The sequence below is a fragment of the Anabas testudineus genome, chromosome 14 (genome assembly GCF_900324465.2).
Source record: "Anabas testudineus chromosome 14, fAnaTes1.2, whole genome shotgun sequence".
Classification (NCBI taxonomy): Eukaryota; Metazoa; Chordata; class Actinopteri; order Anabantiformes; family Anabantidae; genus Anabas; species Anabas testudineus.
The window spans coordinates 7,920,510-7,946,802 of record NC_046623.1 but is presented as its reverse complement, the minus strand read 5'-3'; the positions used below and the strand labels follow the sequence as shown (position 1 = coordinate 7,946,802).

The following is a 26,293-nucleotide window of genomic DNA, read 5'->3' as shown; positions in this document are numbered from 1 at the left end:
TTCCTCACACTGCTATTCTGGTGCTTTAGACACAGAAGAAGAGTGGAGAGTTTGTGGTGATTGGTGTGTCTTTGTCGATGGGTCTGTCTCTCTTGGCCCTCAGCGAGTCTCTAGTCCAAAGCTGGACAGGTGACAACACGACCCCAAGCCATCACTGCCTCCAAGAAAATAAGAAAAAAGGTGGAATGAATTAGATATGTTGCAGCATGACAATAAAATATGATGAATATTTGCCTTCTACTGTTCTGTGATTCCAGCTAGACCATCTTGAAGACATGAGCCCTGACCTGAACTTGCATCTTGCTGAGCTGTTTAACAGAATGTGATTCTTATCAGCATCCATCTGTCTCACTGGGACATGGTTCCTGGAGTGCCAGTACTATTTCTTGGAGAATTAATAGCATGAGTGTAACAAGCTGATTAGCTCTGTCGGGGCCGTTGAGTTTAAAATCAAGTGCCAGGTAACGTGGGGCTAAATCTGGCCTTGATGTCTCTATTTGGTCCTGGATTCTCTTTTCCCTACTAAAGTCAATCTCTTAAGATCTTCTCAGCCCATCTTTTCTGGCTGATTTAGGTTCTAAATGTGTTTCAGCTGAAATAAATACCTCAATTGAATGATATTTTTGTCTGGCTGCTCAGGCTAATTTATAAAAGACAGCTGGATTCTCTTGATCTTCAAGAATTAACAGAACAAAAAATTATTTGTTTTCTGTTCTGTCTTTTTCTGCTTTAGCTTTCTACTAGCTGCATTTACCTTTAAGAAATTAAAGACTAAAACTGATATAACTATAATCATCTGCTGCATTTCCAGTATTCAACTAAATCAATTTCAAGATTTTACAATTTGAAATCCTACTTTTACACACAAATACAGGTGATACTTTCTTTAAATACAGACTTTTAAAAACAGCTTCTCCCTTCAAATGGATTGACACTGACGGCTAAGGAAAAGACCTGCCCAGTCTTACAGTGGTAAAGAAGATTTAAATTGCAGCCACTGCTAAAACTCAGAGCAGTGTATCTTGTATCCAAAAGCTTAGCATAGCTGAAATATAATTGTTGCTTCAAAATAATACTGTCGGGTTAAAAAACAGTATTATCTACAGTCAATAGTCAATATAGTTGCATGTTTAGGTCAGAATTTGTATTTTAATCTTGTTTCTATGATTATTCTTTGAAAATGTATTTTGATTTTGCCTGATCTGGGTTTAAATAAACATGTAAATCACTTGTTCTTTCAGTAGCTAAAAACATGTTACATTTTACAACCTAAAATGCCACACAACCTGATTTATTTCCTTGTCTTCAAGTTAAAATGCAAGCAAGCAAGTAGGGACCAACATACCTCCTAAAGTGGCTAAAACTGATGTAATAAATTAATCAGTTTGTAATAGGTTAAGAGGAGTACTGACTAGAATATTCCCACCCTTAAAGTGTCACTGAAAATTGAAAAAAATAGGTCAAATTATTTTAGAGTAGACTCATTTTGTTTCTAATCTGAGAAATAGTACAACAGTGAGTCAGTCATTCACATTAACAAAATTACATCTAGGTAACTGCTAAGAAATAAGATTTAATAAAACAGAGAAAATTCTGACCTGGAGCAGTTTTCCTACATTGGAACCATGTGAGTGTTGCCTGTTGAATAGCACCATACAGACTCCAGGCGGATTAAGTATACAGAAGTATACAGCAGGAACAGCTACGTGTGGTCTTTTATTGTGAAAGAATAGCATAGGCAATCCAATTAGCATGAAAGGTAAAAATAAAATGTATTATTCTCTCTTGCATCCAAGCTCCTTCAAGTCAATGGTGGAAAATAAAAATCTCCATATTTCCAGTAGATCAGTCTTTGGTTCTTGCTGTCCCTGTTTTGGACTGGGACCCACCCCAAACCACAGAGCCACAGGACCGTGCGTGAGAAGAAGTGCAAACCTGATCCAGAGTATGGATTGGTAAAAAATAGATTGGCAGAGAGCTGTGGAGAGTTAACAGGTAAAAGAAAGGGGAGAGAGGGAAGGACAAGCAAGCTTTGACTTCTCAACCCTCTTTAGCTTACCTTTAATCCATACTAGTGAGGAAAGAGTGTGTGGGGGGTGGGGGTTGGAGGAAATGAACAAGAAGGTGAATGCAGAATATATATCAGGTGAATGTCTCCGCCCAGAAAATTAGAAATGTTCACAACTATTGTAAAATAACCTAAAACAAACCTGGATCTGCTATTTTAGTAGTCTGAACTTGGCATGACAGTTAGGAAAACGGTGCACTGACCTCAGACTGATTTACTGTCCCCTCTTCCGCCTCCACATTTTGAAAACCGAGGGCTGCGTCAGATCACATGCTTGCTGTCTAATTTAATGGAGAGAAACACTAAGTACATGATCTTGTGACGATTTCCTCCTTCAATTGAGGGAGTGAAGATTGAAGGTTTATGGGACTTCAGTCACCAGGCTCTATGATTCGAAGGTACACTTTTAAACCATAACTAATTGTGACCACTGTGCACAGCGTACCCTTCATGGTTCTTGTAGTGAGAAACACCCATCTTCAATTCTCTAATTCTGAGCTATAAACGTGGACGAAGAAAACAAATCTGCACCTGTAGCCTCGAATAACCCTGCTGCATTTAAAATCCTTCTGAGACCTTCATTTGTGCTCTGTCCTGCTCCCTCCTGCGGCAGCTAAAGATGATAACTGAAAATTAGCATGGCTAAAACTCTGTCAGCATATGCCATCATTCAGTCAATTACAAATTAATAGACTGCAACATTATTTCCTCTCTAATAACCCACACCATTCCCCTAGTAAAATAATTACTATGGCAATAAGCTGTTCTTAGAATGATAAATAAAGACAAGGTATCTCTCATATGATCTGTTGTCTTCATATTATCGGAGGCTTCATGCCCGTCCTGACATCTTTGTAACCTCCCTCTCTCACTGCGGTTGAACTTCAAGTTCTGGACAGATTATAGTCAGAGTCCAAAGGTCAACATGAGCGTCTTACATATGGGGAGTAAGGCTAATAGAGACATAAGAGCTAAAAATATCTTGTGGTAAGCTACTCAAAGTCTGCTGTTGCTCTTTTGACCTGGCAGCATGTACCGTACAGTTCACGGCAGCTCTACAGCTGGATTTTAAGCCTTTGGGGGGTGGGGGGGGGGCGACTCAACACATAAGCACAACAAGCAAAAACACAAAAGAGCTTTGATACAAAGATGCTCCCCAATGTTTCAGCGAGCTCTGCAGAGACTTCTGAACATCAAGGTGGTCTCCTATATGGCGAAGTGAGAGGATGTGTTTGTTCTTGTTTGTCCTGCCTTGCACATTGATAGCAGCCTTGTTGTAGTAATCAGATTAGTCAGGCGAGGCTGTGCTAAACTGATCTGCTGCCTGCAAGCCTCTTAGTGACATGACTAACAGCACTGACAGAGCTCACTTCGAAGCAAGGTCAGATATACAGTCAGCTCGGTGAGCCGCAATACTCACAGGAGGATATCAGCACTTGTGACCTGTGATTTGTTCATTATTGTTAGCCCTAAGTGTTGTGCACCTTTAGCATAAATCAGCAACCACAGTCATGTCTAAAAAATGTGTTTCTTTAATTAGTTCAGGTGGTATTTGTTGGAAAATGTGAGATTTGACCAATAAGTTGTTGAGCAGAATTTCCTTAACTAAATATACTAGATGTTAATTATATTTTAATGCCTATTGATGACATGTTTCTTCTCTGTCATGTAATTTAATGATTTATTGTTGATTATGGTGGAATACAGCTGTCAGGACAAAAAAATCTGAAAAATCTCACAGTAAGATTCACAGTATTTGTCACCAATAATTAATCAAATGCTGCGTAAAAACCCTTTTGGGAAGCAACAGAGAAGCTTAGACAAAGTTTAGACATTCACCTCCTAGATGACCCCACTTAACTGATCACGTGAATGAATTTGGCCGCCTCTCACAGTGACATCACACAGTTTGTTTTCCTATAGAAAAAACAGGGAATCTTCCTTGAGAAGCATTTAAGAGCAGCGTTATCTTAAATCAGTGTTAGGTAATAGGGAACCTCCCACCACAGTTCTCAGATACAGGCCTGAGAACTGCAGTTAAAGAAACCTTATACATGATTCCTATTTCTATACATGACTAGAGAAATAACATTAATACCATCACACACAAGTAAATAAATAAACAGGAGAGTCACTAACACATCACCAGAACTTTTACCTCTGAACCTCCAGCAGGGACATTAAGGGCCTCATTATGTACCAGTCCCACGTGTAAATTACAGTTACAAATTATTAAGTCTCAGAGACAGAGCAGCTCTCCCACCATCATTTATAGTATCTCTCTGTCAAATCCAAGTCCAGCTGTGACCTGTGAGGGGTCTGCAGTGCCCTCTGGAGGTTCACAATGGTGCCATAAAGTCAGATACTTCAAATAGACTTTACGCATGGGCAGTTTATTACACCTAAAACTAAAGTATGCAGCAGTAGTTGTTTCTATTTCATCCAAACAATGTTCAAGTAAAGAAAATAAAAGCTTCTGGGGATTCAAAATTAAATAAGTTTAACTTCAAGGAAAAGGTTTGAATGTAATTGCAGTTCCAATTAAGCTTCCACAATGAACCACTACGAGTGGAGAAATAAAATAAAGTTGTTATCTTTTAGCTGATAAGCAGCTTCTTCTTATGACTTGAATCATAGGGCTGTATATGCACGTGCAACTGTAATTCCTAGACTATCACAAATATTATCATTCAGACATTTAATCTGGTGCATTTAAAGTTTATCCACGTAGAGACGTGGGTTTTACATAAACGGCTGGGACTGTTTCTGCTGACAGATTGTAGCTGCAGCAAAGACTTATCAGCTGTCAGAAATTATGTCATGAGCACAAATTTGTTCTTGTTTTTATCTCCTCTGCAAGCTCCTTGAGGAGTCATAGATTTGGGCTTTTGCGATTAGATGCAAGCACTACCCGCGTAATGAGGACAGGTTTTTTTTACTAAATGTGCTGTTGTGACTCCCTGTATGTCCCACAGTGTGTTTAAAGGGACATTACGCTACACTACAGCTTTCGTGACAAATCAAATCAGTCATGAATAGTACTACTCGGACTGAGAAAACATTTGTGTGAAGTATGGTAGAAGCTTTGTGTAAGCCCTTAAAAATGTGACACAGCGATGCAAATGATGTCATAGTGATGTCATTAGGGATATATCAGACAATTTTATAGCAGAAGGTCTGTGATATGTGCATATTTATATATACGTTACAAAGATAGCGCTGTGTTTGAAAGATGAGGATATGTATTAGCCAGAGAAGATTTATTGAAGGACACTATTATGTTGAATTATTTAAAGTTTTATTTAGTGCTTAAGCTAAACTAGGGGCTAAAAGTTGCTTTGGTTTTTACAGGCCTGTTTATCTACGCACAGATAACCTGCAAATAAAAAAGCGTAGGGCTCAGACTTTCAAATTTTCTCATGAGTAGATCTTTATTTGTTTGACCTTTTCGGTGTGCTTTATCTTTGTGAGTTCAAAAGTCATATCAGTCCCATCATCTCAGTCTGCAGGCAGTTGATAGCTTAAAGTTGGATCTGGGGTGTCTGCCCAGCTCATTTTTCATGACAGCAGCAGAGAAGGAGGGGCGGGGCGGTGTGGGAGGAGCACAGTACATAAAATTTGTTCCCTCGAATGTAAAATTTGGATTAACCGACATTTAAATATTTGAGCATCGTGCCAAAACGGAATCCTGTTTGTTCGGGACCTCTGCTGCAAAATGTCATTCACTGATGTACTGACCATCACTGGGGGGGTTATCGTTGTTTTCTACCTGCTAAAACTATTGTGGACATGTTGGTATGGACTCCAAGAGTATTTTGTGTCAGAGATCTGGAAAGTGGATTTAAGGCGATATGGGCAATGGGCAGGTAAGAAAGAAAAAGAAAGAAAATATGTTTTGTGTACTATAAGAGGATGGTTTTGTAATAAAGAATGTTGACAATGTCAAAGTGTGTAGTACTTAAAACGTTGATAAGACATAATTAAATCAAAGCTAAAACTATTTTCACTGACCGTGTGTGTGTGTGTGTGTGTGTGTGTGTGTGTGTGTGTGTGTGTGTGTGTGTGTGTCTGTGTGTGTGTGTGTGTACATGTGTGGTTCTGCCACAGGTATAATAGGAATAAAGGTCTGTGGTTAAGCTGAAACAGAAGGGAACAAGTTATTCCACTGCAGGAAGGAGAAATGTGGAAATATTCGTATTTTTTATTACAATAACTTTCATCTGAAGCAGCACCAACCAGACTTCCTTTCCGCGAAGTCTTTTTGATAAGAGACTCGATAAGCTGTTGACATTCTTTCATGAAGGGAGATTTCCGCCTCATTGCCTCTCCAGACACATCAGCTGCAATTTCTATTCAATTTTCTAGTAGTAGTTTTCAACATTTATAACACATTTCCAGGTAAAAACAAACTACTATAATATAATTCTGTAAAGAGGAACAGAAACTGGTCTGCTGGTCTTGGGTTTCTGTAAAACCAGGGTCTGAACCACAAATAGTATCAGGTACTATTTTCTAGTATAATTCAGACTACACAGTTCTTGCTTTACTATGAAACTATAACTAAACATTTTTTAACCATTCCAGAAACTCAAATCTGCATCTGTAAACCTCCAACTGCATGAAACAAACAAATGTTTTAATAATTCTAAAACAAATGTAAACCTGATTCCTGTGACATTTTTCTGTGCTTTCTCGTTTGTGCAGTTGTCACGGGTGCCACATCTGGAATTGGTAAAGCTTATGCCAGTGAGGTGAGCTTCTATATGTAACAAAATGATTTTTAGATTCAGTCTTTCAATTTGGGTCATGACCAAACTAGTTTGTCTGTATATGTTCCTCTAGCTAGCACGGAGAGGTCTGGATGTTGTTTTGATTAGCCGATGTGGTGATAAGCTTCAAAAGGTTGCCAAAGAAATCGGTGAGTCAACTGAAAATTATGATGGTATTGTTTCACTCTTAATAATAATTAATAATAATAATATATATATAAAATAATATTCATTGTCTCCATCAGAGGATCAGTACGGACAAAAGACTTGTACCATCCAAGCGGACTTCACAGACGGCCACAGTATTTACCCCACTATAGCCAAAGAGCTTCAAAGCCTGGATATTGGAATTCTGGGTAACAGGAAAATCAGTTTTACATAAATAAAATAATTTAAATTAAAATCAGAAACCTCGTACAAAAGTACTTGACCTGAAATACATCAGCTTGATCATTAAAGACTGATGTGATGTCTAACCAATATTCTTGTTTATGCCCGACCCATACAGTTAACAATGTAGGAATGACCTATTCTGATCATTTTGCTTATTTTCTGGAAATACCAGATGCAGACCAGGTACGTTTTGCATAATAAACATAATTTTCTCTAAAAAAATGCATTGGATAATTACTTTTTTCTACCTCTGATCAAAGATGATATTATGATATCTTTAATTCACATATTTTGCCCTCGTGTGCTTATTCTGACCAGAAAATCACTCAGGTTATCAACTGCAACATATTGTCTGTCCCTCAGGTAAGAAACTGTATGCATGGAAATACTTCATACTTCCTGCATGGCTGTGTGTTTGTTTTTAATGTCTGAACACGGTTTTATTTTTGCTGACTTCATTTGTTGATGATGATTATTTCTATTATCAGATGACCAGGATGGTTCTTCCAGGCATGGTTGAGAGGTATTGTCACACAAACAAACATGCAGAGGTCTACAGTGCATGGGAGATATGAAAGAGCGCAGGACTAATTTATTTTTGTTTGTCTTCCATCTCCACAGAGGGACAGGGCTCATCATTAATATCTCCTCTCAAGTGGGCATCCATCCACAACCTTTATTGTCCCTCTATTGTGCCTCTAAGGTACTTTCTCTGCCATCTACTCTGTTATTTATATGTATGTATTCATTCAAACACACTCATGAGACAAACGTGTCTGACTTTGACTTCCTTATTTCAGATTTTTGTAACGTATTTCTCTCAGTGTCTGCATGCTGAGTACAAGTCAAAGGGAATTACTGTTCAGGTAAATCATACTCACACTAACACTCAGACCGGGAGCTCAGTTGTGACTGAAATATTTTCTATATACGTGATTTAAATATACTTGTCTAAATCTCAGATTCTTCAGAAGGTTGATCTGTTTCAGACTACATTTATTTATTTAGTGTGTTTCAATGTAATGTAATCTTATGTAATGCTTAATAACATGAACCTTTTTCTCATGCTGTCCTCACTGACTGCATCTTATACACCCACAGTTTAACCAACATGTAATGTTTCCTCAGTGTGTGGCCCCCTTCATGGTGTCAACCAACATGACAAAAAACATGAAAGTCAACTGCCTTGTGAAGAGTACGTCAGGGTACGTCCGTGAAGCTTTGAACACTGTGGGATACTCCAGCTACACCAGCGGCTGCCTGTCCCACGCCCTCCAGGTCAGAGATGGTAGACACTCAACGCAGTCTCACTGTCAATTGCTGCAATATCTTTGTAACATCTCATCCTCTTTTCTCTTGTCCTACAGAGCATGGTTCTCACTGTACTCCTGCCAGATCAGATCCGTATGTCGTCCTTTCTCATTGAAAAGCTACAAAACTTTGCAGAAATAAGTAAACATGAAATAGGCTCTGAGGAAAATGATAAGTTCAGAGAAAAAGAAGAGTAATCATTTGTCTGCATCTGCACTGAAACTTAGGTTCACCAAATGAATGAAGGTTATTGACATGAATGTTGAATTTCACAGTACTGTAATTGACTATTTTCACTGTGGGTCTACTTCAGATACATAAAATATGAGTAATATCACAGCAGGGTTCCTGCTATATTGTAAAAAGCTTGAAATTTACATGTAAATACAAATATTTATTTTATTGCAGTAAGATTTCAATGGGGCGAACATGTTCAACAGCTTGATTCACAATACATTAAATGCTAACTTTGCTGATTTAAACTTCCTTCCTGTGTATATCTAAACTGAACTGAAACTGAAATAGAGAGATCCTTTAATAAAAGGAAAGCAGACTGATCTCTTATGCCATTTACATACATAGACTTGAACTACGACTTCAAATCCATGCAAGAGCTACTAATTATATTATTTAAATGATTACACAACACAGATAAACTGACACAATTATACTTTAATTTACCTTATTACTTACAAAGATAACAATATACAGTGCATTTGGCTTATATTTAATGCTACAGTGATAAAGACCAGGTTAACAGGTACATCTTCACTAATGATCATTAGCATACAGGAATCAGTCCTTTTAGGTTTCCTTGCTGATCATTAAACAAAACTCCAGCAACTTTGGTGAAGGATACTTTGGCAATTTATGCAGTTTCATTTGTTATAAAACAAAACATCACAAAAAAGCAGGAACATTTGATTCAGCGTGTTGTAAATGTGGTGAATTATGGTGATGTAACAATTTGGTCTGGTTTCAAGCTCTGTCTACATCATCCTTGTTTCAGAAAACATATTAGGCCTGCCTGTTTTAGTACCTGGAAAGTCACCATTAGTGGAACTCTTCTTTGTTTATTTGAACAATCTGCATTTTGAAGACACAATACTCTTTTTAAAGGCAACAGCAAAAAAATGCTTAGACGAGGTCATGTGTACAAAATGCTTCCCTTTCTGAAAACCAGACACACACGCACACACATTTACCAGCAAAAGAAAACATCTTTGTGTTAAGTGCGCGGAAAACAAAAAGCAGAATTCAATCCAGTTATCAGGAACAAACGACGTTGAACCACTTGGTCCAGCATGCAGCAGAAACGTCGCAAACAGAAAAAAAAACAATTATTAATATTAAACACATACATATAGAAAGTGAACAGTGAGATAAGTTCTTGCTATGGTTATTTGTTATCACAAATGCCATAGTCATAATTCCATCCCTGAAATTATAAATAGTTTTCAGGTCCTAGACAACCCGTTGCACTCATGTTCTTCTCCACATGTCATTTCCTGTGTCATGTGAAAAAACAGACCTAAACCTAATGTTGATAAGAGGATATTCCATCATAAAACATGACAGGATCAGTGCCATGTTTTACATATGCATTTGACTGTGGTCCTTTTCTAAGCTGCAGTAAGTGGACAACAAACCTGCATTAGGTGAACGTACAGTAGCCAGTGATACAACTGCATTAGCATCCACTTTCCAATAAATTATGTGTTGATTTACATGTAATCAGAGCAAACTTGCACTTAAATAAGTAGCAGTAGTATAAGACTTAGAAGAATTAAATAGCAACACGAGAACAAAACCCCTGCATGCTCAGAGGTCTGTGTATGTGACTGGCGTTACGCCATGAATCAGCAGCGTTGGTCCTAAACTATTGGTCACTGCCTCTAGCTGAGTTATGTACTGCTGTGCTTGGCTGTGATGAGCAGGAGGTCGAGGTAAATACAGAAAGCGAACAGCAGCTTGAGAGCTGTGCTCCATCAACATACAGTTCACCGCGGACAAGAAGTCTTCAGACAGAGCTTGTGTTGGCTCCCCATTTGGCTTAGTGTGGTGCTGCAGCACAGAGTCCCACGGCACAATCTTTATCGACGCCCTGATCCTCAGCTTCCTCAGCAACTCACGAAAAGTCTCTTCATTCACCACCCAGCCCTGGTCGTTGGACTCGGTCTCCACATTCAGAAAGATTCTCATTTTTGCGTGGCGCCATTTGCTGGACATGTTGAGTACACAGGCCATCTGTAGCAGAAAGAGGCTGCACACGTCCTCATAATCACTGCTGCTTGGCTGGAGCAGGTTGAGAGGCCACACATCTATAGTCCGCTCTGATCCATCAACCTTACTATCTTTACCTTCCCCCTCTAACTGGAAGAAATAGCGGCCAAGACACACATTCTTGTTCATTTTAAGGGCATCGGAAATGATCCCAACATACTCCTCTGGTGATAGCCAGCGTGGGCTCTCAACGTGTCGTACTGGTGGGAAGTGGGCCTGTAATGAAGGCAAGTCAACCCCGAAATTATATTCACCCTCACTACTTTGCTCTATTGATGAGTCACAGAATGCAGTGTCCTGTAGAAAGAAGTCCTCAGGAGTGCAGCTGTCATAGAAACCTAAAATCAATGTGTTGGGCTTCATGCCACCTTGCAGAGGGAAAAAGAAAAGCACAGTACGCAAGATTAACCAAGTGCAGATAAAGTGAATGTGTACTGTATGTAGCATGATGAGAGTTACAGAACTTAGAGCTTACCCAGGCCTGTGATACGCAGCAGATGCTGCGTTCCCTGTCGCACAGAAGGAGACAATGTCAAGTCTACAAAGGCCTTAACCCCGAGTTTATCAACTAGGCTCAACCAGAAGTTATACTGCTGCTGGACGGGGTCTGATGGCAGGGCGTCTAAAACACAGAACAGGCAGAAGGAACAGAAAACAGAAACCGCTTTTCACAGTTCTGTAGTACTGTGGAAAACAGACAAGTACAGACATTGTAATATCGCCTAACTTCCACTAGAGGGCAGAGAAGCAACCTATAAGTTTAAGTGAAAGAATCGTTGAGGTCCGTCATACCAAAAAAAGACAATGTATCCCCCCCCCCCATTCAATTAGGTAAATATACTGCATATATAACTATGAATCAGATATTTGTCTCAATTCAGAGAAGGCTGATCTGATACTGTAGAGGTTCAGAGAACATTTTGTAAATGAAGTAGCAGAAGGAAAGTAAAAAGCCCAGAAGGTAGTTTTCCCACAGTAGTGTCTGGGACATTTGGGTTGGTTATTCAGAGCTGGTAAATAATGTCAAGGAGACACAAGCTATACTAACATTTCCTGCTCAACCTGTCCATTTACCTTCATACTGAGTAACATAAAATAATAACATGGCCCTCAGTACATCAGTAACAGCACCAACGGGGATTAGATTTGGTTACTAAACATACAGTTTAGACAAATACTCTGGGTATAGAGGAAGACAGTGATTACATTTTGTCTGCAGTAATTAGCAAAGGATGTAAACTAGTTATTCTTGCCTCAGTGGGGGTTGAAATCATGCAGGAAATCTTTTCAAAGACAAGAATAATGTAATTTACAGTTAGCTGCACAGACCATCCACAGGGCATTACCCAGATCTCCCAGCTGCACGTGGCCGAGCACATACAGTCCTCCCTTCTTCAGCTGGTTCACAAACAGGATGAGCTGACAGGAAGAACGAGGGTTGGCCACCATTAACAGCACCTGTGGCCTCCAGAACTTCACATGGTCTTTCCTCACGTCCAGCATCAGCAGATACTTCCGCACCTAAACCACGATGAAGACGAGGAAAACAGCATTATGGACAGAAATGTTCTGCATGTTGGATTTAATGTGTGCTTGTCTCTGCGAGGGTTCACATACCTGGTGGAATATGAGCGCCTGGCTGATGTAGCCCCAGCTGCTGGTAGCTGATCTGTAGTGGAGGAAGAGCAGCAGCAGTAACAGGAGGACGATGCTGCCCGAGGAGTACACGGGGTTAATGACGAACATCATGACTAAACAGCTCAGAATCCCGAGAAGGCAGGTGTGCCAGGAGAACAGCTGGAAGGTTGGTCTGTTAAATACACAAAGACAGGACTGATAAACAATTCATCTATAACCAGAAGAGCTGCAGATTACACGGCACTAGTACTACTACTACACTGTATGTGTTGATATTAAACAATCGATTTATAGTTATTAAATGTGAATCTTTGTTCAACTCAATTCAGCCTGACTGAAATTCCTACTTCACTACAAACATCATTTCAAATGTTTCCTTTTAAAAGTCACTGTTCTTTCGTTACCTGAAATTTGGTGCTGACGCCCACTCGAGAGCCAAACAGGCCAAGTCGACCGCAGCGTAGGCAAGCAAGTAGAATACAGTGACCAGACCTGCTACTGCATTGAGCTGGCCTGCAAACACCACACACTGAAACACAGAAACACCAAACAGTTTAAGACACTGCTTGAAATTCTGAGAAGAGATGCTTTACAACGCAGAACCAAGACTCACCTGTGCCAGTCCCCACGTGTACAGCACTGCCACCCATGGATTACCCGAGCTGGACGTGATTGCAGCAGGGGCTAATGGCAAACCTGTTTGGGACACAAGCATCTCTTAGGAATCAACTCAAATAAAGGCACAAAGAACGTACAGTAAACATGTCGAACATTACCAAAGAGGTGATCCAGAGCGAGAGCGTGGAGGATACGAGATGCTCCAATCATAGCGCACATTGCAGCTGACAGTGAAGCACAGTATATCCCGATAGTGACGAATGGTGACCAGATGTTAATTTTCTGGAAGAACCCATAATCCTGAATCAACAGGGTCCTAAGAGACACAAGTGAAAGACATCTGCGTCATCACTACAACTCCCCATCTGAATGCTGATGGTTCATGAATATACATACGAGAAACACTGTTATGGGTCATTTCAGACCTGTCACATGTGGCGCTGACCAGGATGAAGAGGAGGACGTAAACTGTGAAAGTGTAAATGACGGCGACGATGGTGCCTTTAGGGATGGAAACACTTGGAGTCTTCAGCTCCCCTTCAGAGACATGTGGAGCAAGAGCAAAGATCAGGCGGTGCCTCGTCATAGCTTCTTGTACTACACACACTGACTGAACTGTGATATGTTTCTTTCTTAAGTCCATCAACTAAATATACTTAGTTAGGAAATAGACGCAGTGAGTAAAAAATACAATATTAACCACTGATGTTGGAAATAAAAATGGTGTCGTAAAGCAGATTTTGTAGCATAAAATAAAAATACTGAAGTAAAAGCCAAGTACCTAAAAACATTTCTTACAGTACTTAAACAGATATACTGTACTAATAAGGACACCTTTTACTGTAAAGTGTAGTGTTATGACAACAAACATTAACCTGACATGTTGGCTCCAGCCATGATGCCGGTGCAACTGGTGAACATGACGGCAAACACAGTGGCAAAAGACATGACAGAGTTGGTGCTGTAGTCCAAAGAGTAACCAGCTGCAGAGAAAAATGAGGAATAAAAGTAAAACTTTGAATAGATGCGCCTATAATTAGAGGCGTCATGCTTGCTTGTGAATGTACTTTCATATCCCCACTAATGTAAACCTCCTGTCCCATTAATACTCACAGCCCAGGTTGTTCCTCAGTGTGCTGGCGCTGAAACCTGTATAGCTGGTGTTGTAGCGGAGGGTTTGGTTGCCAGGTCCCTGGTGGGTGATGATAAAGTCTCGTGGTTTGACGGCCACAAAACTGATGAAGATGGTCAGCAAGGATACGGTGACCACCAGCAAAATGACGAAGGCGGTGCGGGAATAGATGTGGGCGCCCACCAGACACACAAGCAGACAGAGAAGAAGGATTACTGAGGAGTACAGCACAGTGTACCAGTAACCCTGAGGAAGCACCCGCACTCCCTCCGACACAGACGACTCTAAAACGAAGGAGAACAGCCAGTAGGGTGTGCATCACATGATGTAAGGAGGTGCGTTATCAAGAGAAAGAAGCCAACGGAAAACTTACCAGGATCTGAACCAAACACATCAAGTATGGCCTCCACAAGACCAAGGACATATTCTCCACATGCAAACACTTTGGCCAGGAAGAACATCAGACCAATACTTCCTCCAAACTCTGGACCCAAAGACCGACTTATCATGTCTGGTCGAATTGAGTTAAGGTTGATGTTTCAATTAAATATGTGAAACAGCTGCATCATCTGCAAACACTCAATAACAAACAAAAGAAGCATCTTGCAAATTGGTTTGGTCTGTAAGGATACAGTAGGCTCCGCCGCCTTGTATTGCACCGTTGGTAGAAATGGCACAGATGGACAGTATTGTAAGAGATATAATGGTGTAAGCAACAATTACCATTAAGAGACCCTGTAACAGCCCTGCGTGACCAACCACAAACCCTGCAAGAGAGAGCGTGTCAGTATGAGGCACTACAGCTCAACGGCTCTGTTAAGCTATTTATATACAGGAGTTTTCACATCTGCTCACACGTGCACGGCTCACCTGTTCTCAGGAACAGAACAATGCTGAACATAGAGAGGATGGTCGGCACCATCACCCCGAAAAACGTGTTCAGTTTTCGGGGGCCTTTAGTTGGAGTCCCAGAGCCGGAGTCAGGGGTGGTGTCTGACGCTGCGCCGCACGCGACTGTGGCCACAGACAGACCACACACGCCGGAGGTGATCAGAGGTGTGCGTTCGTTTGACATGGCTGCTGAGAGGAGCTGCAGAAAAATCAACGAGGACAGGGTTAAAAAAAGAAATCTGAATTTTTAGTTATATTCAAATATTATCTGACTACTGCACATGTGGATCTGAATGACCACTAACACCACACCTAACAATGCATCTCGAGCACTTCCTAAAAATGAAGATATCAAGTGAACTGTCGCTCATCGTGTGTTCCCTCGTGAACGTTGTATGTTGTAACTGAGAGCAGAAAATATTTAAATTTAACGAACACGTGACTTCCATTCTGAAGTCAGATTCAGTTTGCACAGGAACTCCATCAGGTTTTACAGGAATCACGTCACACAGTCACTTGACGCCGCTACACTGCAGCATCAGGTGACTTTGAGGCCTGGTTTATTTAACCATCACTGTCCTGCCTCTGTTTTGTACCCAATCATAGGAAAGACTTTTTACTATGACACACAGCAAAGATAAAACACCCTGTAGTGTGTGTCAACTTTGTGACTCACTCTACTTAATGAAAGAGGCTGCTCGTGCCTCAGGCTGGTATTTGCAGTCAGCTGATTCACAGATGCTTGTTAAAGTAAGAAGAGGTGAGCAGCGAGCCCCTCTGTGCACGGGTGGCTCTCTCTTCTCTAACCTCAGCATTCACCGTCGCCGTTTTCACGTGTGAAGCTGTTGCTTATCGAGTTCCCTCGATCCCAGCCCCTTCCTGTGAGTTACCAGCTTCAGGAATCACATGGTGGGAAAGCCTCACTAGGACGGCTGTTTTAAACAGCAAAGCTTGATGGGACATGTAAGAGACATAACATCCTATCTGTTAATGGACCACACCCAGTTGCGGATTCTTTCTTTGCACAAGCTTTGGACACTGAAACAACTTGTTCACTGACAAATCTTTAGACAGGGAATAAATCAGCATTTATCAAGCAAAGACACCAAAACAGCCACTGGTTCCAGCTTTTCTGTTTTAAATGATAAATGTGCTTTGAGTCGTGCTGGTTGGACAATTTGAACCTTGAGGCTTGGGAAAAGGTAAACTGGCATTTACACAAGTATTGATAATGACTGGCAACTGCAGACTGATAGATCATAAAGATAATTAGCCCAGTCTGACAGATTTATGGATGTGTTCTTGATTCACAGGCTTTTCTCCTTTATCACTGGCTGAACTGTAGTACAGTTGCTCATAATATACAGCTCTTGGGTAACTTGTCTTTAAATAGGGAAGTTGAACATTCAGTGAGAACCAATTTGGTTGACTTCCTGTCCTGCTGATGCTGAGCGCGCTATTTATCCTTTCGGTCTCTGCAGGATGCTGTGACTGGTGCACTGATGCTCCTGATGTGGATTCGGACCACCTGATCCCCAGGAAAGAGGCCCTCTGAGGGTCCCCAGACCCCTACCTTGGAAACCACTTTGCTACCAAAATAAACCACCGTTTCCCTCACACATGCGTAGCACGAGGGTGGAGCAAATGCGCCCTAAAAACTTTACATCTGGCTCAGTAGCAAATGTGGAAAAAACGTGGTGCGCCACAGCGTGTGTTTGGGTTTGGAGGCTCACGGTCATGAAGTGGCTGCGCAGGTGCAAACAAAACGCCCCCCCCCCCCCCCCCCCCCCCCAGACTAAAGAGCTGCTCCTGCTCTGTCATTCAGCAGCTTACCTCTCTGAGCCTCCCCTGAGACACTTTCCTCCGCTTCCTGCTTGAGAAGCTCTCTCTTTAGGCGATCAGCCGAGCCTGTCGGTGTCTGCGCGTCTCGGCGAGGTGTTTCTGGTGGCAGGTCGGATGTGCAGTGGACAGATCCGGGTAGCAGCGACAGGCCGGTGGAAGAAGCCGAACTGTCCTGAGAGTTGGATGCTGTGAAAGATGTGCAGCCCAATAATAACAACACGGCGGCCGTGACGCGCCCCGTCCCTCGGTTATTTGTTGCGCAGCGTCACGGGACAGCAGACGCCGCTCATGTGACTGCCAGAGGAGGTGGGCTGCTCACCACGAATACGAGCGCCTCCAAATTAACCACGCCTCTCATTTGCACCCTAATCGGGCCTGACCCGGTTTAACCAAGTGGATGTTACAATCCAACGAGGCGATTTCACGCGTTAGTCCTCCGTGTGCACCGAGAAACCAACATGACAGAAACACACTGGACTCATACGAGCATCTGGAGCTGATGTAAAGTTGGTGGACTGTAGGCTGGACTGTCGTGGCTACGTCCCCACACCAGGGGGCACTATAGTGGCAAAGATCGACCCCCTGTGTTCTCATTGCATGCAGAGGGAAGCATCCTACATCCAAATGTGCTCCAGGAAAACACAGCAGAACTGTTTGAAACACACTCTAATTCATCAAACAGACCGGTGTCTAGTATACAACACACAAACTTTATTTATTACATAGATACTCACACAATGAGCTCAACAAACTAACACACAAATCTTAGGTTAAATAACAGGAGGCTTCATGTTTCCCACGTTGCTCCTGTGTTAATTGCCCATGAATGGTGTCCATAACCCCTGTGACGTCATAAAACCATATTAGTCTATGAACATCTTAAACGTTGTCATTTCACACGATCAGATCATATTTGAGAAATGTGACCGTGTCCGTGCAGGCTGTGGCGTCATGCGCCCGAAGCTGCAGGGTGCCTGCTGTGTGTAGTATTTCACAGATGGGTGTGGTGGTGGTGGTGGTGGTGGTGGCAGCGTGCTTCGTGCCGGGGTTTCAGGATCCGCCAGTGATCGCTCACCCTGATCTGATCTGGCAGCTCGTCTCTGAGTGATGATTCTCTACAGAGAGAAAAACAGGAACCGCATGGAGAAGTGACGGCGAGGGCCGCGCCTCCCTCCGTGCTGGAAGACAACCCACACAGCCCAGTCCACCGACTGCTCGGTCTCTTTCCTCCAGCCCGTTTTTTTTTTTTTTATTGCTCGTCTCTTTTTTTTTTTTCCGTGTGAGCCACTTCGCAGATCCCACTCCGTCATCTGGCGCTGCCTCGGAGGCGGCGGTCCTGATGAAGTGTCGGCAGAGGGAGGAGAGGAGGAAACCGGAGGGAGGAAGGAAACGAGGATAACGTCACGAAAAGCAGAATCGGAGTAAAACGGGCTCGGTGGTGTGGCATGGACAATCCTTGATGCAGCCGGGGACCGAGCTGGGGGCCAATCGTGTTAGTTTACCCCGCAGAGGACAAAGATGAGCTTGTTGACTTGTCGGGCGTAAAAAAAATAAAGCGCAACGCGTTTTGGAAAGGAAACGAGCACACAGCCGCAGCAGATTTCATCTTTTTTTTTTTTTTTTCGGGGACTTCTACCAAAGCAGAGACATGGAAACGTGTGTATCCCTCCTCCGTTTGCCTGTTTACTGAAGGATTTAACCTCATCGTGACACACAAGTGGATCACCTCTGTAGATCCTTTCTTTTAATAAGGGTGGGGGGGGAGGACAAATAGACGGATCCTGCTCGGGCTTTGGAGGACGTCGCTTTCACTTTGTGCAGCGGAAAAAAAAAAAAGAAAACGGCCAAATCATCGGGAGAATTAACAGGTAGCCACCCATTATCAAGCGCTGTGCCAGGAGCTGTAGGCCAGCAGATTGAGTGTAAGATGGCTGGGTGATGTTGTGCCTATTCATGACATCATTTCGACTAAATTCATTAAGCCACATCCGCATGTGTGTGAACGGAGAGGTGGGCCTCTGTCAGCCACTCGGCACGGATCAATCTGTGCCGTAGCCTGCATCCACGGGGCCCTGTCTCATTTGAACTCGCTGGGCGTTTCTGAATGCTGCAGACGGTGAAGTGAAATCCCATAGAAGAGAGATCACCCCAGATCTGGAAATGTGGCATCCACATCTCTGTGCTGCGGCTTTTTTTTTTTTTTTTTATTTTTTATTATTATTTTTTTAATTATTATTATATTGCATGCGTCCAGAGCCACACGCAGCTCTCCTCTGACATTCCCGTTTGTTCTGTCAGACGTGCAGAGGCTGTGTGGGCTCTGCACTCCTCTCCAGCTGCAGATGTAGCCTGTGCTGTGATGGTGCAGTTGCACATCAGATGTGCATCCAAAAAAGGGTGGGGTCAGTCAAGTTGGCATCTTTGAATATCTGCCTCCTTGTGTTATCAAGCAAGTGATCAGGCACTGAGAACATGCTATATTCCGCTTTACTTAGCCCTCATCCTCCTCCTCAGCAGCAGCATCCTGTAGGGGGTAGCCTTTTGTCTGCTACAAGGCCATGCATCAGTGCAGGTGGAAGCTGTACAATGTGTCTTCTACTCTCTGTTCACTGACTTCTGCATAAATCTGCTCATTTTACAGCTGATGCTCACAGGTATCTAAATAAATAAATAAATAAAAACATCCCTTAGAGCATCTGCTTGAACACATTCAGGCTTGATTTCCAATGCACCCTCTCCTCCAGGGAACAGTGACCTACTGTGGCTCATTTCTCTTCCTTGCAGGGTGTACTGCATGCATGCTTGTTGTGATGGGGGAATTTGCATTGCTTCACAAATGCAAATGGCCCGTCCACGTTTGGGAAGCAGTTTGAATGTGTAACTGTGCTCCTATCAGTAACAGGAAATGCTGCTTCCTACTAAAAGCATGATATGATGCACAGTGTGTGTGTGACCTCAGTTAGCCCACAGCTAAAGGATACATATCCTGCTGTTCTTGGATATATTTACCTGTTATGTTGATTTCTTTTAAGAACCACAGTGACTCAGATGGCAGGAGACAAATAAAAATGACCGTATGCAGCAGACTTGATACATGAGCTGTATGTGCACAGTGTAACAGGTCTGTGCTGTAAAGGGAGTGCTCAGTATCTGCTGCTCAGTAGCTATACCGGCTGCTCAGTAGCAGCTTAGTCATTACAGATTATTCTCTTCAGTTAAACCAGGCATGGTTGCAAAGTCATAAACAGATTATGAGTGTTTTTTTTTTTTTCTCACCGTGTGGGTTTAGTAAATGTTACAGATTAAAATGCACATTTTTATTATATTGTTTCTTTCCTCAAATCAGGGACAGGCAGTATTTTAAGTAAGTTATTTTATTTCATTGATCCATTTTTGATGAAAGTAGAGTCCTGGATTACTGGATTAAAAAGAATGAAACTGTGCCAATCCCTATGGGCCTCCACAGATACACAATCAGTCAGTTTTATTCATTTTGAGGTGGTGTTTTATGCAAATCCCAGTCTGATGTTTGAAGTTGTCCTCCAACCAGCAGGTGACCGCTTGGACAAATTCAAAATGAGTGAGCTGGAGCAGCTTCGTCAGGAGGCAGAGCAGCTTAGGAGCCAAATAAGAGTAAGTCAGATGTTGTAGTCAAATTCTCACCTTTAGTGCGAGACTGACATGTTTACCTTATTTACCTTTGGTCTTATGTTTTGTTTTCTTTTTTCGTCTTATACTTCATGTCCACCAGGATGCCAGGAAAGCATGTGGAGATTCAACTCTGACACAGGTAAGATTTGAATAAATGTCAACAACGGTGGTCAAAAAGATACATAGATTATCAGTTTGGAAACAGCATAGCATACAGTAGCATACAGTCTGGAAAGAGAGACAATGAAATGTTTATATTTTATAGAAATTTCAACTTAAAAGATCAACAGTGACACTATATAAGTCAGCAATCACTTTTTACATTAATTCTTACATGTATGTAAGATTTGGTACAAAAAAACAGCTGTTCCTGTGCTGTGTTTCACGAGACATCACTGTAGGACTTAACAGTATATAACACACTATAAGAGGGAAAAGGGTTGGTTAGCAATAAAAAAGATGAATTTAGCGGCTATAATTCAGCTTATTTCTTCGCTTAACCTTTCCTTATTAATCAGATAACTGCTGGTCTGGATCCTGTGGGGCGGATTCAGATGCGGACAAGACGCACCCTCCGTGGCCACCTTGCCAAGATCTACGCCATGCACTGGGGTTCTGACTCCAGGTACGTTTGTGCTCTATCAAACATCTGATATTGTTGCAATTTCCTGTGAACTGGCACCAACAGACTTCCTACTAACTTATATCAATTGGTCTGGCGCCACCACAACATAGAGCATATCATTGTGTGTATGATTGGAGCCTCGTGAAAACATGTATGCAAATGGCGCTGTCATAAAACCAATGTTACATAATCCACTCTTTCAAAAGGATGTATGTGAAATATTAAATAACGTTTGGATATAATCCAGTGAAAACCTGTAATGCACTGGACTGTAACACTTGACATTGGTTAAATTCACAAAGTGAAACATCTTAATCTAAAACTGATGCAAAACTTAAAATGTATCTCTGATTGTCTCTAAAAACATGTTTGGAGGACACTGCACACATACATGCATGTATTCTGAAATGTATATTTCAGAAAATTGCAGTAAATATCTGAATGCCTAGCATATAGAGTTAGTTCTAGAAAAGATATGAAGTGTTGATATGAATGTCTTTACAGGCTGCTGGTTAGTGCCTCACAAGATGGAAAATTGATCATCTGGGACAGCTACACCACTAACAAGGTAAAATCAACAAAATAAATAATCTCATTGGGTCATTAACTGGACAAATGGTAACATTTGTCTTTCATTTAAATTGGACGTTTTTGTTTTTAGGAGTGCATTCATTGCTCTGACCAGGTCTAGAATATACAGTGGCATTAGCATTAGCATTAGATTGTCCAGTGTTAATAATGCTCTATTTTAATTATCTTATTAAGGGTCTGCTTTTACCCCAAAAGTCACATTTCTGTTGCTACCAACTACCGTACTCTAGATACATGCAATCCCTCTGCGCTCCTCCTGGGTGATGACCTGTGCATACGCCCCTTCTGGGAACTATGTGGCCTGCGGAGGCCTTGACAACATCTGCTCCATCTACTGCTTGAAGACGCGTGAAGGCAATGTCAGGGTCAGCAGGGAGCTACCTGGCCATACAGGTGAGAGAACGTGGCACTCCCGGCCACATACAGCACATCAGATTTATCAGTTGTTCAGTTTGACTCTTCGTCTGGGCCAAACTGATGATTTAGGCAAGCGCGCAGCAGTCCCCAGCCTCATGGAGAAAGCTCCGTTCCCAAACCTCTAAACAATGAAGATTTCATTTACTTGGTTAATTAATTGCAGGGCAACACAGTCTTAATGAGCAGAGACATCAACGGAGAGGCTGTGACAGACACATTTGTGACACTGCAGCTACTATGCTGCTGTATATAGAAATGTCCATGATATAGATTTTAGAATGGAGCCAAAACAAATTAAGTGAAAATCAATTAAATTAAACAAACTACCTACGAAAAATACCTGAACTTAATATGAATGTATCTGCAACGCAGTTGTGTAATTTTACTGGAGACCGGGAGGACATGCTGCCCTCACTCTAACAGCTTGAGTTTGACTTTTTACTCAAATCCCTCTGAACAGTGTCAAAATCCTGTTACAGTTAAAATCCAGATTATAGAGGCTCTGAGTTGACAGATGTGTTTCTTCATCAGTGCTGCCTTCAGAGCAATAAGCCCAATGAGCAGCGGCGAGCGCTGCATATATGTTTTGACTGGGTTTTCTCTCTCTGCACACAGTCCACCATAGGCTGTGTTGGACCTGAGAGTCAGCAGAAAAGTGACAGGGAGAATAATAAAATCTATGAGAATTCTCCTAAAAGATGCTAGATTTGAGGGTTTCTACCATAATTAGTTATTTGCTGCATAATTCTAAGTCTGAAGGTAGTTTCAGTAATAAAAATGCCAGTGTACAAAACATCTAAATAAACATTTCACCTTTATTTAATGTCATTCTGCATTGATTCAGAAACTCTCCAAACCTCTGTACCGTTTTCTCAGGTTACCTGTCATGTTGCCGTTTCATTGATGACAATCAAATCATCACGAGTTCAGGAGACACCACATGGTGAGCCACAGGGGTTCAAAACACAGACGTTCAGTGCAAATGTTTTCTCCCGTGCTGATAGGCCTCTAAACTATGTGCTGTCTTCGCCAGTGCACTGTGGGACATTGAGACAAGTCAGCAGACCACGGTTTTCTCGGGCCACACCGGTGACGTCATGAGTCTGTCCCTGTCGCCCGACCTCCGCACCTTTGTGTCAGGGGCCTGCGACGCCTCGGTCAAACTGTGGGACATCAGGGACAGCATGTGCCGGCAGACCTTCACAGGTCACGAGTCGGACATCAACGCCATCTGTGTGAGTATGAGTATTCTCAGAGTGACCTCATAACGAAACTACAAGTTAAAAATACTTGTATTATGTATGTATTATTCATGCAGTGTTTTTATTATTATCTGTTGTGGTAGAATTTAAAGGGGTACTCCATCTATTTATACAAAAACTGTACAGTTCAGTTCAGTTGTTAGGTGTCAAGTACTGCTCAGCCTGGAGAAACAGCTGCTGTGAAGCTTTGTCAAGTCTTCAAAAACAGAATTGTACAAGTCGGGTACCGGGTTTGAAAGACACAATAATTTACAAATGTGGGCAAATTAGCTGTTAGTCTTCCATGAAAAGAGAACCCCACGATAATCTCGGAAATAACTGAAGACAGACAAAAGTAAAAAATAGGAAATAAAATACATAAGAAAAGATGAAAGGGAAAAATGGCCTGGACAGATGTGCTGGTATCCCTAAAAAAATATGATCAGTAATTGGGTTATATTGCAAAGGATTCTATGTACAGGTGAAAGTAAAAGAGACATATTTAGCTCATACTGTATATGCATAAAGCCAAAAATTGATTGTAGTACTAAATATGCTAAATATACCAGCAGTAGTATTCTGTTAATGGTCTCTAAAGTTGCTAATGATAAGCAGTTAATAAATATACCCAGAATAGCTAAAGAGTCTCAGAGATGGAACAATTTTATTATTTGCTGTCCACTAATATCTGTTATTTAAAAGTTAAAACTCAAAATAACCCTCCTGTGTACATACATGCATCACACAGGTTATGTGATAGTGTGAGACATCTGATCTGATCTGTGTCAGTCAGGGAGCAGAAACACCAGTGGCAAATGACACATTGGAGCATATAAGAAATAAGAAGCTGATCTCCTGCTCTGAATCATGTACTTGTCCTACTGTATATCTGTATCTGTTTCTCCTTCTTAGTAAAGACTGTCTTAATGTAACAGTTTTATTCGGCCTTACTTCCTGCTTCTCCTCAGTTCTTTCCCAACGGCAGCGCCTTCGCCACAGGCTCTGATGACGCCACCTGCAGGCTGTTTGACCTACGTGCAGACCAGGAGCTCAGCCTGTACTGCCACGACAACATCATCTGTGGCATCACCTCCGTGGCTTTCTCACGCTCTGGCCGTTTGCTGCTGGCTGGCTACGACGACTTCAACTGCAACATCTGGGACGCCATGAAGGGAGACAGAGCAGGTGGGTGCAACAAGAGAAAAGAGCGGAGCACTGGAGTGACGCCACAGTGAGGCTTATGTTCGTTATGGAGATACCTTAATGAGGCATCAGAGGTCTTTGTTGTAGTATTTGTTGGCTCCAATTTGGCTTACAGTTTGTTGTTTCTCTCACAGAGCAATGATCACAGCTGTGTGTTTGTGTGCAAGAGCTGCAAGTAGTAAGCGTTTGACAGAAAAATAATAGGCAACTATTTCTATTTTTAAAAATCTGCTTATATTTGACAGGATTTGCTGCTTTTCTCCAGTTACAATCTTTGTGAAACTAAATATATTTAGTTTCAGATCTGCTGTTGTACCACACCAGATCTATGTTTACAGATAAACAACAGGTCACAGTGCTCAGTGTGGTTTTTCAGATCTTTCCGAGCTCTGTGCGCAGCAAAACCCAGTAACAAGCGTTTCTTTGTTTTTTGTCTCCTGCAGGAGTCCTGGCCGGCCATGACAATCGCGTGAGCTGTCTGGGTGTGACCGACGATGGCATGGCGGTGTGCACCGGGTCCTGGGACAGCTTCCTTAAGATCTGGAACTGAGCCACGCACATAAGCACCGAACACACAAACACACATCTGACAGACAGACATGGCTCCGATGTTGGGACACAGTTTGCACCCTATATCCACTGTATGTAAGATTCAAAAGACAAACTACAACATTGTACTGTACATAATATATTATGACTTAGGTATGAGTTTACACAACACACACACACACACACACACACACACACACACAGTATGCAGGATGACACAAGATCTGAACATAGGCCCACACTACATACAGGTGATTAAAGTGCACAGCACTAAGGTTGCAGAAGATTCAGCCTGAAGCGCACGCACACACACACACACACACAAATAAGTATATTTATTCTGAAAATGTCAGGATGTGATAAAATACGGCTGAATCTTGAGCTGCTCAAGTAAGAACACAACACATGCCACTAATACCTGAAGCCTTTTAACACATCTAACACAGACACACACTTTTTCCTGAGAGACACTGCTCCTCGAGTTAAGCAGGGGAGAAGAAATTATTTGACAGTTCTGTCTTTGTTTACAATGAAGTCCAACATGCACTTCAGACAGTTTTCTGTACGATTTTTGTCTTGGCACCACACATCTGCAATGAATATGTGAGTCGGAGAGGAGAATTATGAATCCATTAACACTGAAGAGAAATCACTGGCAGACAGGCAGGGCTGACGGTCGACTGAGTACAAGGAAAATACCAACTCTGATTTTCATCTGGTTCGAAACATCACATAATCACTGTTTTTATAGAAATGTACCCCCAAATACAGTACACCTGTTCTGAGCGTTTTGTTCCTTTTTTAATTTTAAAAAAGCGTTTCCTTTATTCATGTTCTCCCTGTGTGCCTCAGATACACTTTAAATATTATTAAGGATATCCTCTGTTAATAGAGGATAGTGATAGTTAAATTAACTGAAAAAGATCTGAGATTGAGAGGGTGGGTGAAAATCTAAAGAATTATAAGACACATCTTAATAAAGCAGGAGCCAGTATTCATATTTTGACTTTGTCAATGTATTATCTGGAGATTATGATGGTATAATTGTACATAATAAATAATAGCCTCCTC

At 41.8% G+C, this 26,293-nt stretch overlaps 3 protein-coding genes across 4 annotated transcripts; 2 read left to right on the top strand and 1 right to left on the bottom strand.

The window, feature by feature from the left end:
* The first annotated feature begins 5,764 nt into the window (after positions 1 to 5,764).
* Positions 5,765 to 8,886, top strand: hsd20b2 (hydroxysteroid (20-beta) dehydrogenase 2). The gene is made up of 11 exons (XM_026372513.1): positions 5,765 to 5,934; positions 6,773 to 6,819; positions 6,911 to 6,986; positions 7,083 to 7,193; positions 7,346 to 7,413; positions 7,549 to 7,593; positions 7,719 to 7,753; positions 7,852 to 7,933; positions 8,031 to 8,096; positions 8,359 to 8,508; positions 8,598 to 8,886. Exons 1-11 carry the CDS (start codon positions 5,784 to 5,786, stop codon positions 8,736 to 8,738), a joined length of 972 nt encoding a protein of 323 aa, XP_026228298.1. The 5' UTR covers positions 5,765 to 5,783; the 3' UTR covers positions 8,739 to 8,886.
* A 309-nt stretch (positions 8,887 to 9,195) lies between these two features.
* Positions 9,196 to 17,412, bottom strand: slc12a9 (solute carrier family 12 member 9). The gene is made up of 14 exons (XM_026370986.1): positions 16,937 to 17,412; positions 15,083 to 15,302; positions 14,845 to 14,979; positions 14,586 to 14,723; positions 14,194 to 14,496; positions 13,956 to 14,063; positions 13,506 to 13,617; positions 13,239 to 13,396; positions 13,076 to 13,158; positions 12,867 to 12,991; positions 12,442 to 12,634; positions 12,171 to 12,345; positions 11,300 to 11,446; positions 9,196 to 11,192 (listed from the first exon to the last, which is right to left on the bottom strand). Exons 2-14 carry the CDS (start codon positions 15,285 to 15,287, stop codon positions 10,363 to 10,365), a joined length of 2,712 nt encoding a protein of 903 aa, XP_026226771.1. The 5' UTR covers positions 15,288 to 15,302; positions 16,937 to 17,412; the 3' UTR covers positions 9,196 to 10,362.
* A 477-nt stretch (positions 17,413 to 17,889) lies between these two features.
* gnb2 (guanine nucleotide binding protein (G protein), beta polypeptide 2) lies at positions 17,890 to 26,293 on the top strand. Of its 2 annotated transcripts, none has more exons than XM_026370988.1 (10): positions 17,890 to 18,813; positions 20,499 to 20,578; positions 20,697 to 20,735; positions 21,115 to 21,221; positions 21,726 to 21,789; positions 22,043 to 22,205; positions 23,106 to 23,172; positions 23,263 to 23,464; positions 24,439 to 24,655; positions 25,117 to 26,293. In XM_026370988.1, exons 2-10 carry the CDS (start codon positions 20,522 to 20,524, stop codon positions 25,221 to 25,223), a joined length of 1,023 nt encoding a protein of 340 aa, XP_026226773.1. In that variant the 5' UTR covers positions 17,890 to 18,813; positions 20,499 to 20,521; the 3' UTR covers positions 25,224 to 26,293. The 2 variants fall into 2 exon arrangements, with proteins under 2 accessions (XP_026226773.1, XP_026226772.1); XM_026370987.1 differs by having other exon boundaries at positions 20,496 to 20,578.

Coding starts and splice junctions, on each gene's coding strand:
- slc12a9 (XM_026370986.1), bottom strand. CDS start 15,287: ATGTCAAACGAACGCACACCTCTGATCACCTCCGGCGTGTGTGGTCTG. Junction 13,159..13,238: donor CGCTCTGGATCACCTCTTTG/GTAATGTTCGAC, acceptor TGTCCCAAACAG/GTTTGCCATTAGCCCCTGCT. Junction 12,635..12,866: donor GCGTCAGCACCAAATTTCAG/GTAACGAAAGAA, acceptor TGTATTTAACAG/ACCAACCTTCCAGCTGTTCT.
- hsd20b2 (XM_026372513.1), top strand. CDS start 5,784: ATGTCATTCACTGATGTACTGACCATCACTGGGGGGGTTATCGTTGTT. Junction 7,754..7,851: donor CTTCCAGGCATGGTTGAGAG/GTATTGTCACAC, acceptor CCATCTCCACAG/AGGGACAGGGCTCATCATTA. Junction 8,509..8,597: donor GCCTGTCCCACGCCCTCCAG/GTCAGAGATGGT, acceptor CTTGTCCTACAG/AGCATGGTTCTCACTGTACT.
- gnb2 (XM_026370988.1), top strand. CDS start 20,522: ATGAGTGAGCTGGAGCAGCTTCGTCAGGAGGCAGAGCAGCTTAGGAGC. Junction 22,206..23,105: donor GGAGCTACCTGGCCATACAG/GTGAGAGAACGT, acceptor CCGTTTTCTCAG/GTTACCTGTCATGTTGCCGT. Junction 23,173..23,262: donor AGTTCAGGAGACACCACATG/GTGAGCCACAGG, acceptor TGTCTTCGCCAG/TGCACTGTGGGACATTGAGA.